General features: G+C 39.3%; 1 protein-coding gene across 1 annotated transcript; it reads right to left on the bottom strand.

Moving 5' to 3' along the window:
• Window positions 1-9,874: 9,874 nt before the first annotated feature.
• LOC140925977 (adrenocorticotropic hormone receptor-like) lies at window positions 9,875-10,831 on the bottom strand. The gene has a single exon (XM_073375794.1). It carries the CDS (start codon window positions 10,829-10,831, stop codon window positions 9,875-9,877), a length of 957 nt encoding a protein of 318 aa, XP_073231895.1.
• Window positions 10,832-13,306: the final 2,475 nt, after the last annotated feature.

Here is a 13,306-nt window from a genome sequence, read left to right as displayed (position 1 = left end):
AAAAACAAAGTGCCACAGGGTGTAGACATGCAATTAATAAACGAGGAAGGCTCTGTTTGTTCAGCATATTGAAATAAGAGGACGTTTTTAGTCATGGAAAGCAGTTATTTTTGGTAAAGATAAGAGCTGGATACAAAATTTGAAGCGGAGCTCTCGCGCGAGAAGCGCCCGCAGCGGAGCACCATGGGTAAGAAAATGTGGTAATCTACCCGTCCGAGAAATCTTGGGTATCACGTGACCGTACGTCCAATGTAACAATAACAGGCATACCAATGTAAAATAACTCAATCAACAGTTATGGCAACCCAAATGCAACTCAAGGTTATTTTGGCGGGAAATCGCATAGCCACCCGCAGTCTGTAAAGCAAAGACAACTAAAGAGTCAATAAAGACGAAAACGGAAAGCGGAATTGTTTCTGTATCCGTGTTGTCTAAAGTATTAAGCTTAGATTACTTGTCACGTCCACAAATTTGGAATGTAGAGCTAGAGAAAGTAGGCGGCAGGCCAGCGAAGCTCAATCAAGAAGAATGGCGACAGAGATCTAGAGCGAGAGATAAAAAACAAGACATTTTTTTGTTGGAAGAACAACATGAAAATTTCGTAGCGGCGGTGAGATAAGAAAATGAGAAATGCTAGCGGCCACGAATGCAAGGTGAAAATGAGAGGCACTGAAAAAAGAAAAAGAACGAGAACACGTGCGACAACGTGTCTGACTAAGAAGTTTGTGGAAGTTTCACGTTGTAGTCGTGCAAAACAACGGCAAAGAAATGTACAAAAAAAGTGAGTTGCTTTTTTGCTACATAGACATATTGTTGTTTTTTCACTGTTTTCCGGCGTTGCCTTCGCCGCTTAGCATTACTCCATTTTATATTTGGTTTGAACAAACCATAAATATTATCGAGAACTTCGCTTTTAGCCCTGGCTAAATCTATATATTCTTCAAGTAATTCAGCTCTGTCTTGGAAAAAGACAATACCTTAGCTTCTTGATATCGACCAGCTGTCCGGCAGCGGACTGATCAATGCCCCCACCCGGGGCACACTCAACAAATTTTTATGCGAAGAGGCTCCGCCCCGAGGTCAAACGCCTTAACCTTTCATTACCACATATTCTATTTTTGACACAAAAGGTACGCCTTTCGTATACCCTTCTACTGACAAATGGTACCCCTTTTACATACCTAGTTCAGACGCAGCATTGCTTTGAACCACTGTTAATGCCCTGTCCTTAATTTTGAAAAAATAACTAAGCCGGGGAGTTTTCTTGACTTCTTCACAGCCAAAAAATGTATGTCTGTTAGCCCTTTTGGGTACTTTTAGCGGCCGAAATGACAGATTTCCCTATCCTTTTATACACTTCAACTAGCCAGGTGAAATCCCTACCCTTTTATATACCTGAAGCTTGAAAAAGGTACCCCGTTCGAGCGGACCCCCCTATTAAGGCCACTACAGGGAGTAACCCCCGGGGATAAATCACAAGCAATGGTTTCCAAAATTTAGATATAAGGATTAAGTAGAAACGCCATGGCAAAGTTAACCTCCAGTGCCCATCTGTAGCCCTAGGTGATGAGAGAGAAAGGTGTAGCAAATTTTCTTGTCTAATGCCGTGACAACCAGGCATGAGAAGGCTCGAACCCGACTGGACGAAACGATAATTAGTTCGAGGTGTTGACCTCTCGGAGACCGAATTTGCACTAGTAAGATGATAGCAAGCCGCTTTTTCGATCTTTTCCCATAGTTTGGTAAAACGACACACATCATTAAATAAATCACAAATGGTAATCAACTATTAACACCCCGACCGGCGGAAAAGCAAACTCGTATCCAACGTGATACCAAAGGGAATTTAAATTCCCGATTGGGTTTCTTTCCATTACAGCGTTTTATTAGATTTAATGTGCTGCTACAGACCTGTGACGTCATCCAAAATGGCGGCCCACATGGGCGACCATAATCTCCTCGGATTCAGATTTACCGAAATATATAATTTTTTTTTTCGGTTAGATTTTTAAAAAAAATACGATCTCATTTTTCCACTCTTCTAATTTAAGAGGCAGTCTCCCTAAATGCGTTCCACTCGATTTTGGACTCGAAAAAACTTTCGCCTTATATTTTTATCATCAACACTACTATCCATCCTAATAACGAAACTGCCGTTAGAATGAGGAAATTGTTTATTTTACCGCCATTCCCAGCATTTCAATGCTGGACGACCGTTACCGGCTAAAATATGCAAATTTTAGGTTCCGTTTTACAGGTTTTTTAACGATCGTTTAAAAGTACTTCGGGTCATCAAATCCTAACCTATTCTCACTCATTTGGAAGCATATTACTTCTTCTTACTGTTCCGATGCCATTTAGGCATTATCTTTCTCTAATCAGCAAAAACTGGTCGGAATGCAGGAATAAATGCCTCAAAAACATCACAAAATTCTCAAAAGTGGCACCTAAACTAGACCTAAAAAAATGTTTTAGTTAAAGTTAAAAGAGCTATTTTGTCAAGTTGTGAAATAAGACTTGTGACACAACGCGATTCAGAATTGAAGGATTCGACTTAAATTTGCATATTGATGCTGAATTCGCATTGCGTGACACCGGCCGCTGTGATAGTAAAAAAATTCATCATGATCTTAAAAATGACAATTTTTCTTTGTTATTTTTTTTTTTTACTTTATCAACAAGAAAAATCGGAAATAGGTTAAGGTTATAGAAGATTAAGTTTACTTTTCCACTAACCTTCGCGTATTAATAGTCTCGGCCGGCCGTCCTTTGTTCGACTCCCGGTAGTTGGCCTTTGTTAGTAGAGTGCAGGTAGAGTGGGTCAGGAAAAATACGCATTACTCCCTACCCCACCCCGTCGCCCTTTTTTTACTCGCGTCCCTCGGAGGGTCGCCCCCACAGTCTGAACAACTGGAACGACTTCTATCGCGTTCTAACGAACATTTTTGTTTTACAGATAACATTATGCATTAGTCAATTCCAGCTGCGCCCAGCACCCCCTCCCCGGGCTACTGCGGGGCATTTGCCCGCCTTGTCAGTCCCGAGTATGGGGCATTTGCAAATTTTGTGCTGACGGGGGGCCGGGCATTTACCAACCCCGGGGCCATTCCTGAGCTTTTGACACGCACGCGGTTTCCTATCAGAAAATAACTACACAGAACATTTTACTGGGAAAGAAAGCAGATTGGCACATCTGTCAAGGACAGGAAAAATTGAAGAGGTTTGTAAAGGCATGTTTTTGATTTTATGCATGTATTTCTTCATTGCTTATCCATCCAGAATTACATAGCGAAATCGGGAGCTATCGACGTGAATCAACGTTTTTTGGTTATTGAATCAAATTTCTGTTGATATTATTTGAAGAACATCCTTTCATATTTATAAAACTATTCATAACATATAACTTGACAGCGCTCTATTATTTTAATGGCAATAATTTTACATCAATACCAAAATTATAAACTGGTGCATGTCGTTGCGGCGTGAAGTCTTAATTAGAATCATAGCGCTATTAAAAAGGAAGAAGTTAACTGAAACAAAAAATTCACATTAAAATGCTTAAAACGGCACTATTCGACTATGCGATCAATGAAAAATGTTGCAGTGTTTACGGAGGACGGGGCATTTGCCCTCTTTTTTCGTCCCCACCCCGGCGGATTTGACAGCTCAAGAGTCCCCACCCCCGAGAATTTGCCATCCAAGGCAAAAAAATGCTAATGCCCGGGGGTCAGCCCGGGAGGGCGCTGGGCGCAGCTGGAATTGACTGATGCATTTATAACGAGAACCATGTTTCTCCTGTCTAGTGACAGGTGGAAGTATTTACATTTTGCAGCGAGAAGGTCATTCACACATTCACCTTTACACTATATATATGGGATGATGGTACACGGTAGTCCTTGAAAAAAAAATTAAGAAAATATGGACTGGAGTCAGAAACCCATAAGGGGTTGAAACGTGTAACTCTCATATGTTTGCTTTGTCCGATGCTCGTGATTATTCATTTTAGAAAGTACCATATTTGGAACGAGAAGAAGAGAGAACTGACCAATCAAACTTCGTAAACAACGTGACGTAATTTTCCTTCAGGTTCCCGCGCCCGCTTAAAAAAATGGCCGACAAACGGGAGAAAAACTCCCGAAAGCCGAGAAAGCTTTCAAAGGTTAAAACCAGGAATATTACTGAAACACTGAGCAGGATATTATTGCCTTACCACCCGGGCCAAACGTAACATTATGAAACCTATTGACGGCCTCGCAACTTCTTGAAGTTGTCACTTCAAAATACGATGCCTCGTTGACCCTCTGCACAGTAAACTTATACTGCAAATAGGCTTTTAAAATTCTTATGTTAAAAGTCAAGAATAAACTGTGAAAAATATTTTCGAATAAAATTCATTGGCTGCTTATCGAAAAGTGTCCAAAACCTGAACCTGACATCTTCGCAAAAAGTGATGCTTGTAATGAATGTGAGAAGCATTTTAAAAGCTTAAATTACACTTAGATGTTGTAGTCACGATCGTGTTTGAGCTAATTTTATGAATGAACAAACTCAAAACAATAGACAGAGAAGCCGTTTCTTGAAAATTTTTATTCAAAGTCCAAAAAGTTAATCCTTTAAAGCAATTCGGAAAACACTATCTGGATCGTGGATCCGTTCACGCAAGTGAAATCGGCTAAGCACATGGCAAAATTCAACTCAAAATCCATCTCAATTAATCGGGGCACATTTTATAATTTTTCTTTAGCGCCGAAGAGAAAAATTTATAAAACGTCTATGAAACATTTAAAAATACATAAATTCCCTTTCAAAAACGTAATTGTCTTGGCCATAGAGTGCAAAATGTACCTGAAAATTCAGCAAAAACTTCGCTGACTTGGTTGCATTTCAAAGCAGACAATGGGCTCCGCCGTAAAGAAAACAAGGTTGAATTCCTCGAAGGACGATTTCTTGATGAAAAGCTTCCCTTTCTCCACAAAAAGAAAGCTGAGCATTCTTTTGAACGTTCTCTTTCCATTTTTTGTCTTTTAACGGTGTATTTTTAACCTTGAAATGCAGAACTCTTGTCTTAAAACATCTGCATGGTGATCGCGCAGTAGCCATTTTGTTGAAAATGGGTATCCGTCACTAAGGTTTCCAAATATGGTCAAAACGAATATTCACGAGCATTGAACGCGAGTTACACGTTTCAACCCCTTATGGGTTTCTGCTGGAGTTCAAAGAAGTAAAATCAACAACCTGCTAATCACGTCTACGCCACAATAAGTCTCGTACTTATAAATTCTTATCAAGTAAATTGTTATTTGCCCTTAAAAAAATGAAATCAGCGGTGAAATGTACATTGAATTAAGTTAGTATCCGGACACCTTTATGAATTTGATATTAGTATAAATTTTTAGATGTATAAATCTACCGGCCCTAGATCACAAATCTGATCGTCTATTTTAGGGAAATTTGTACCCGATCTTCGTTTACTCGCATGCAATCTCGCTCGTTTTTTGTTTTTGTTTTTGTATTTTTTTTCATAAGATTTGTGAAGTATTTGAGTCCTTATATTCTTTGTCATAGCATCTCGGTATGCAGACATAAAAGCAATAAGATCCTCCCTGAGTGGCTCAACAACACTGTCCGCGGTGGGCTGATGTATCAAATGAGCGCCGCACCGGAGTCGCAAAAACGAAATGATAAACGCGGTGGCGCCTAATTTAGTAAAATCGATATCAACATGAATTTGGATCCACACAGAGGGTCCAAAGGCCGATTTTTGAAAATGTGATCCTAGATCCTTCAGCTGTTGTTCAGATGTATGTATTTTTACATCATTAAAGTGGTAGAATGCAAGGGTCTGTAAGAACAGGGTAATGACAGCTAACAAGACGTGAGACGAGAAAAGACGTAAAAACAGTGTAGGGGTCTCGACCTGGAGAAATGTTCATGCTGGGGAAACCTTTGACAATACCGGATTCACGCGTCAGTTCTCACCTCTACTGATTCACTACTGATTCGAATTCAGAGATGTTTGTCCGTGTTGGGCTTCAATAGAAAATTCTGTCGGTGAATTCTCCATGGTACCAAACAATTGTCATGAGTACCCTCAGTAATATGCCTAAAGGCAGGTAATCACGATTTTGACAATTTAACTTCAGTTAAAGATAGGTTTAGATATGCAAAGGATGCGCTTATTACTTTCTGTTTCACGCGTTTATCTTGTGATATTCAAATCCGTCAGCTTATAAATGATATCAAATGTGCAAGTGCATCCGCTGATTGTGTAACGTTATGCCATAGTGCAACAGTGATTAATATCAGGATATTTGACTTAAAGCCACTTCCTACTTTTCTCCATAACTTCATTATGTTTGGATCTTCACTTCCCGCATATTTCTAAATAAAAAAAATGAGTGGACTACTGAGTTTATCATTGTCTGAACTTGAAATTACGATTACGACAATACCGATTGGCCCTTTTGTCGTTATCTTATCACAGATAAAGTAACTAGTGATAAGGATATTAGAAATGATTTTTATGATTTTATACGTACGTGATCCCATCCTTTAAAATAGATGGTATACGATCTTCGCAGTCTCCAAACCGATTAAATGCCTGTCCTTGGTCCTAATATTCCTTTCTTGGTCCTCTATGCAAAGAACGAGGTGGCCACCAAAATCGTCCGAGTTTATATGCCGATATTTGTGGGTAATCCCCGGGAGGACTCCCACATAAAAGTGGAGGGGCTGCTCGTCGGAAAATTGATAATTTATTATTTAAACCCCTAAGGGAGGCCACTATGGGTGTGGCTCAAGCTTAAACTAACCCCTAAAGGAGATTTCTGTGAGGTCAGCGTCACGGCTTTTTTTTTTTTTTTTTTGCAAATTTCTTTATGCACAGCCCTAAGCGATACCTGAATGAGCATATTTAGTTACTTTCCGTCCCAAACAATCAAAGTGAGACCAAATCTGCAAACAACGAATACCCACGTCACTTTTGTATGGGAAGTCCTCTTGGGGAAGCAGATCACCATCTGTTCCACTTGATTACCATCTTTTGAGAGTATTAACTCTACTTCACTTAGTTCAGACATCAATGGATAACAGGTTTCAGGGTGAGAAGTAATGGTGTCCTGACATTCGCGTACTTTTATCAGTTGGGAAAACCCGCGTGAACGTCCACACTTTATTTTTTTGTTACTTTCCAGAAAGTAACAAAAAAATAAAGTGTGGACGTTCACGCGGGTTTTCCCAACTGATAAAAGTACGCAAATGTCAGGACACCATTACTCGATTCGAAATTAATTTTGAAACTTTATCATTTGCGTGTGCCAACTTCTTTATTAACTGCCTGCGATACAAAGGTAGCCTTGGACTCTGGACTGTCTCTTGGAGCGTGAAAACAAAAAGGGACCACTCTTAATGGGAAGAAACAGTCAGTAAAAGGAAGAAACCTTCTAACTGAAATTTCATTAACAAAGTGTTCAAATGCGGCTCCTGATCAGTGGAAGGTAATAAGGGGAAAATAGTAATTCGCCATCCACAGCCCAGTACTATCGCCCCATGTTAGGGAATCCCAGTGGAACTTGGATTCTAGATTTCATTCCTTAGCAGGGTACTTGAGCTCTATTCTGGATTCCAAAGCCCTGGATTCAGAATTCCATATCAAAATTTTCCCGGATTCCGGAGCAAAAACTTTCCAGATTCCGGAATCCGGATACCCTTACATGGGGCGAATTTTCTGACCTGTTCACGCATATTTAATTAAGCAGTAGGACATTTACTTTTCTTCTAACGTTCGATTTTATAATATGATGGATTGGAGTAACTTCTGGTCAATGCAGATTTTTCAGACTGGACCACATTTTAAGCTAGAAGAGGTTTGGTTCTGAGAAGGTATTTTTCCGTCTTGACATAACAGACTTAAACACTAATGTTCGGGGCAGTGGGAAATTAAATGAAGCTTGGAAAGGTATCTTTTACTTGCTGAACTAATTTTTGAACAATATATATCATTGGCAAAGGGAAAAAAGGAATTTTAATATAGTTTTGGTGGGAAAATGAGGCATATCTTACTTTGAACATTTGCCTAAATTTGAGTTTGAATTCTGAATCGCGTTGTGCCACAAGTGTTATTGCATAACTTGACAAAATAGCTATTAATCTTTAACTAAAACATGTTTTTAGGTCAAGTTTAGGTGCCACTTTTGAGAATTTTCAGATGATTTTGAGGCATTTTTTCGTACCGTTTACTTTCTTAATTGGATTAGCGAAATAAAGACGACCAGTTGTTTTCAAGGTATTGAAACAGTAAGAAGAAGTAATATGCTTCCAAATGAGTGCCAATAGTCCAGGATTTGACCCGAAGAACTTTAGAACGATCGTTAAAAAACCTGTATAAAAGAGACTAAAATTTGCATATTTTAGCAGCTAACGGCCGTCCAGCAATGAAATGCTGGGAATGGCAGTAAAATAAATAATTTCCTCATTCTAACGGCAATTTCGTTATTAGGATGGATAGTAGCATTGATGGTAAAATTATAAGGCAAAAGTTTTTTCGAGTCCAAAATCGAGTGGAACGCTTTTAGGGAGACTGCCTCTTAATGCTTGCCAAAGAAAACCCTGCTCGGGGACACACGTTCAGGATTGAACTCTGCTACGAAATTTACAAAATTTACGATTTTTCACAATAGCCTTGCGAAAACTGCGAAATTTGCAAACCTAACGGTCTTCCGCGATGACCTTGGGAAAACTACAAAATTAAAAAATTAACGATTTTTCGCGATGAGCTTACGAGAAACGGCGCTGGGGATTTTAAAATTTTAACGGCAATTGCAAAATTTACAAATTTCACGATTTTTCATCAGTCTTCTGCTATTTTCACAACTTGCTCCCCTTTGTTATGTAAATAGCAGCAAATCCTCAAAGTGGCGCTGCCGATCTTACAATTTTAACGGAAGTTGCAAAAATTACAAACCTCACTTGTTTTCGCGATTTGGTCACAACTGTTCTCCCAGCAGTTGTTTGTTTTACATAGTTTAATATTTCTTTACTGACAATCCACAGTAATACCTCTACGGTTATATTAGTCCCATGCATAATCCAAGATCAACTCTAAGTGAGGAGGCGAATATTCCATCATTTTCATATGGGAGTCACACCCTTCCCGCGGCTCCCAACAGATCTTTGAGCCGTGTACCTACTCGATACATACGTTGTTGTAATTTGTTTTTGTAAATGGAACGTAAGCAGCGTATTCATCGCATAATACCAAGAGACTGGTAAGAATGTTTGAAATTCGTTTTAAACTTTTGTGGGCAAATTTTACTTCTTTACCATGTTATCGGCATAAGCAATTGTTTAGCTTTTTCTTTTACAACTTTTGGGAGTTACAGGGTGACTGCATGGGGCCGGGATGCTGGAATCACCGTTGGCTTTCCCCAGCCGTATCAATAGTTCTTTGATCTTAAGTCTAAGTTCTTAATCAAAAATCCCTCTCACTTCTCAGGCGACAGTAAAAATTTTGACAAATTCGCAATGTATCAGTGTATGTTCTCCACTGGGCCTCTTCCAAAAATTATTTTTCACTAGATCTGGTCATAGAACATATAATTAGTCTCTTTTTTCACTCATGCAAAAGGATTCGTTTGTTATAAAATTTGACAAGTTACATTCGTGCCACTATACTAATTTGACACCATATAATTCCTGCGTAGGGCAAGTTATTTAAGTCCAGTAATTTAGCAGGTAGAGCGATTCTCAGCGGCTTACAAAAGGGAGTTTGGTATCGTCTAGTACCTGATACTTGGCCAATTTGCCTTAAACAAAAGAATACAGTTAATCTAGGTATAGCCTAAGACGCCTAACAACGTTTGCGCACTAAGATCACTTAGCAGCATTTCAGCATCTTACGAAAAGCGTTTCTAAATTCTTCATTTTTCCATCCGTAGATAAGAGGGTTGCATACGGCATTCAAAAACATGGCCACGTCGTAGACGATATTCTCCATTAGCGTTTGATCGCGGCGCCCGAGTGATTTGCCATAGACGATTCGGAGGGATGTCACAACCAGCAAAGCGATGATACTGAGTAGACACACCGCTGCAACAATGGCGAGAGTGTGGGCACCTTTCATGTGATGCTTGATGGTGGGCATTCCTGGAATGTCACGGCCCTGCTCTCTGACATGTTGTCTCTGTTTGTAGGACACAATGAAGATGTAGGTGTACGAGCATAAAATTATCAGCAAGGGGACAAGAAACATTGACACAGCGGTGAATACAAGATGCCATCTGATGGGGTGCACTTGGATTGTATTGTGTGTTGTATTACATTCATGTGTATTCATCTGTCGGTGAAATTTTCTGAAATCTTTCCCTGTTGTCTTCTGAAGAACCTCTGGAACAGCCACATTAACGACCAAAGCCCACAGCCACATCGCGATGGAAACGATCCGTGCTCGGCGTTTGGTTACTATGGCTTGGTATCTTAAGGCGAACTTGATGGCGATGAAACGTTTTGAACTCATTAAGCTGAGATGAAGAACGATGACCGAAAGGAGGAACAAGGTGATAGTTCCGTCTACTCCTTTAAGAATATGCATATGTGGACAATGCCCAACATTACACTTAAGGCATAACTGAATGATATCAAGAATCAAGGGAATCGCTAGTAAGCCGTCGGCGATAGACAAACTCACCAGAATATTGTTGGAAGCAGTTCGCAGTTTCCGAAATTTGTGAAACGCTCTTAGCACGAAATAACTCCCGAGCAAAGCAACGATTGTGATAATCCCATGAACGTTCAACAACAGAATAAATTCCCACTTCGGTAAATTGTTCTTCATTGCGGGAGGAAGATACGTTGTCTGTACAGTTCAGAAGGGATTCGTCTGTGTTTGGTTTATTGCGGGAGGACAACTGTGCCACCTATATTCCCATATACCGTTCGAACCACCATTTATACCACTGTCGTTCCGTTTCTCATCATGATCAAACTAGTCAGCCATGGCCAGGTGAACTCAACTCTGTATATCATCAAAGGATATTAGTTAACAATTATTCCTCGAGTCCTAATGGGCTCTGAGTCAATAGCCCATGAGGGCGAGAGGAATAATTGTTTTAGTAAAATCCAACTAGTTGGTCAAAAATATCGAGACAAAATAACTTTAATTAACTATCAAAACGCAGTTCAGCTGCCATTGTTTTGGTTTTTAAGGCCGACGCTTTTCGCTACTAGTGGGCTATAACATATAGCCTAGTAGTAGCTCAACCAATCAGAACGCTGCATTGATAATAGACAACTAGTTGGATTTTACTAAATAACGATAGCAACTATTGATGACGTTCCTTTTGTTTTAATAGCGTCAAAACAAAATACGACGCATCTGGCATAAAGGTAAAATTAAACCATTTCTGTTAACCAGGATCCAAATAAATGCGATTGTCCATAAAATATGCAGGTTAATAGTAGGTAACTGCCTTAATTACTGCCTTCTAAAACATCAAACTCTAAATTTCTTGGCAAATTCATTGAGAACCCACTAAGAAAGTAAATAGGATGTCAAAATTGCGTAGTATAGAGTTAAGGAAATAAAACTAGTTATCACGCATTGTGTTTTTAAGTTTTCATAAACAACTGACTGCGTTCAACGGTGAAATGAACAAGCACAAAATAAAGTCAAATAATCCATAAAAAAATGAGAACCTTATTATTATTATTATTATTATTATTATTATTATCATTATTATTATTATTATTTAAGAGATTATCAAGTCAGTTTATTAATATCAACACCAGAACCTGCTTCACACGTACAAAATGCATGGGTCCTGTTTCTTTGCGACTGTGGATAAGTTTCGGCTTAAAATAGCCGTTTTCAATTCTAATATGCACTGAATGGAGAAGAGGATCAAAGTGAAGGCGCCATTGTCAGTTGAACAGAGATTGTTTTTGTTCAAGGAAGTAGACACACTGGCTCGACACCTTCGTTTTTAAGCTATTAATCAAGCGACTAGGAAACGTCAGTTTTCATTTCTAACTTTGTGATGCTGTGTTATTAAAAATTAATTGAAACGCGTAAACCACTATGTAGGAAAATAATGAGTTCGAAAGGAGAAATAAACTGAATTCATACTTGCTGGCGACAGTTATAAGAAATTAAACTTATTAAAGAGCGGAAGAAGTTTGGCGCGGAATAGAGACAATGAAGAACGCCCACATAAGCTTGAAAAAGGAGATTAAAATCATCATATTATATTTAACATATTTTAAACTTAAACGAAAACATAATTTAAAAAAACTTTTCAGTCAAATGAACACTTGACGAAGCAATTCTTCCGAAGCAAGGTTGCGAACAATACAGGTAAAACAAGAACATGCGAGACAAATATTTGGCCTTGTTCACGATTTTTCTTCTGGTGTCAAATAACAAGGGGAAAAAAATGAAAAAACGCCTGAAACGATGTCTGCCATGTCTGACTTCGAGATGGAAGGCCCCGAAGCGAGTAAAACACAAGTAACCTGCAGGGGCCCATTTCTCGAAAGTCCCGATAATTAACGGGCCCGGTAAGCTGTCTCCGTTTACATTAAAGATTGAGGTTAATAGTTGGGCATCAGCGCTAACATGATAAAACTATCAGTTAATGAAACAAAATGGAGTAGTTTGCAAGGCAGGACCGGTGCCCCTACTCTTTATATTTCGATTTGAATATTTGATTTCGGGCCCGAAAAGTTGCCGGGACTTTCGAGAAACGGGCCTCTGGACCCCTGGGAAAGTCTCTATCAATTGTCTATTTTGCTGATTTTTAGGTTTGAAAAATCGGTATTTTAAAAATTTAAAAACATTTTGCTGATATCCAACAAACCTATACGGCAACAAAATCCAGCTCCGGAGCGAAAAGTTAAGAGGATCTTCGAGTAACAGGTCTTGCTCGCGTTAATATAGCGGCGTTATGAGTTCGTCTGGCTGCAAACTGCGGCCCACTTCTTAACTCAAGCAGCTTTTATCAAAAACAAGAAGTCCAGAGACTACTGCAAAGCTGATTCAGAACAACGTGTATTGTTCTTTCTTAACAATATTGCGGCTGGCCATACCAGCCTTCTTCAGGTTTATAGATGTTACTGTTACAGATGCTACTTTTATCAACCATTCACGTTTTGGCGTAACACCCTCCAAAGTTCTTTTAATTTCTCGAGTGTCAAAAATGTATCGATGGTAAGTGTAAACTCGCTGGATATAGGAAGGATCATGTAAATTGTCATACGCTCTGAGAGTATCAATCGTAGCTCGCACTCGCGAATTATACTGACGAGATGCCGA

The sequence above is a fragment of the Porites lutea genome, chromosome 2, assembly GCF_958299795.1.
Source record: "Porites lutea chromosome 2, jaPorLute2.1, whole genome shotgun sequence".
NCBI classification, from domain to species: domain Eukaryota; kingdom Metazoa; phylum Cnidaria; class Anthozoa; order Scleractinia; family Poritidae; genus Porites; species Porites lutea.
This window is presented reverse-complemented; position numbering and strand designations above follow the sequence as displayed.

Coding starts and splice junctions, on each gene's coding strand:
- LOC140925977 (XM_073375794.1), bottom strand. CDS start 10,831: ATGAAGAACAATTTACCGAAGTGGGAATTTATTCTGTTGTTGAACGTT.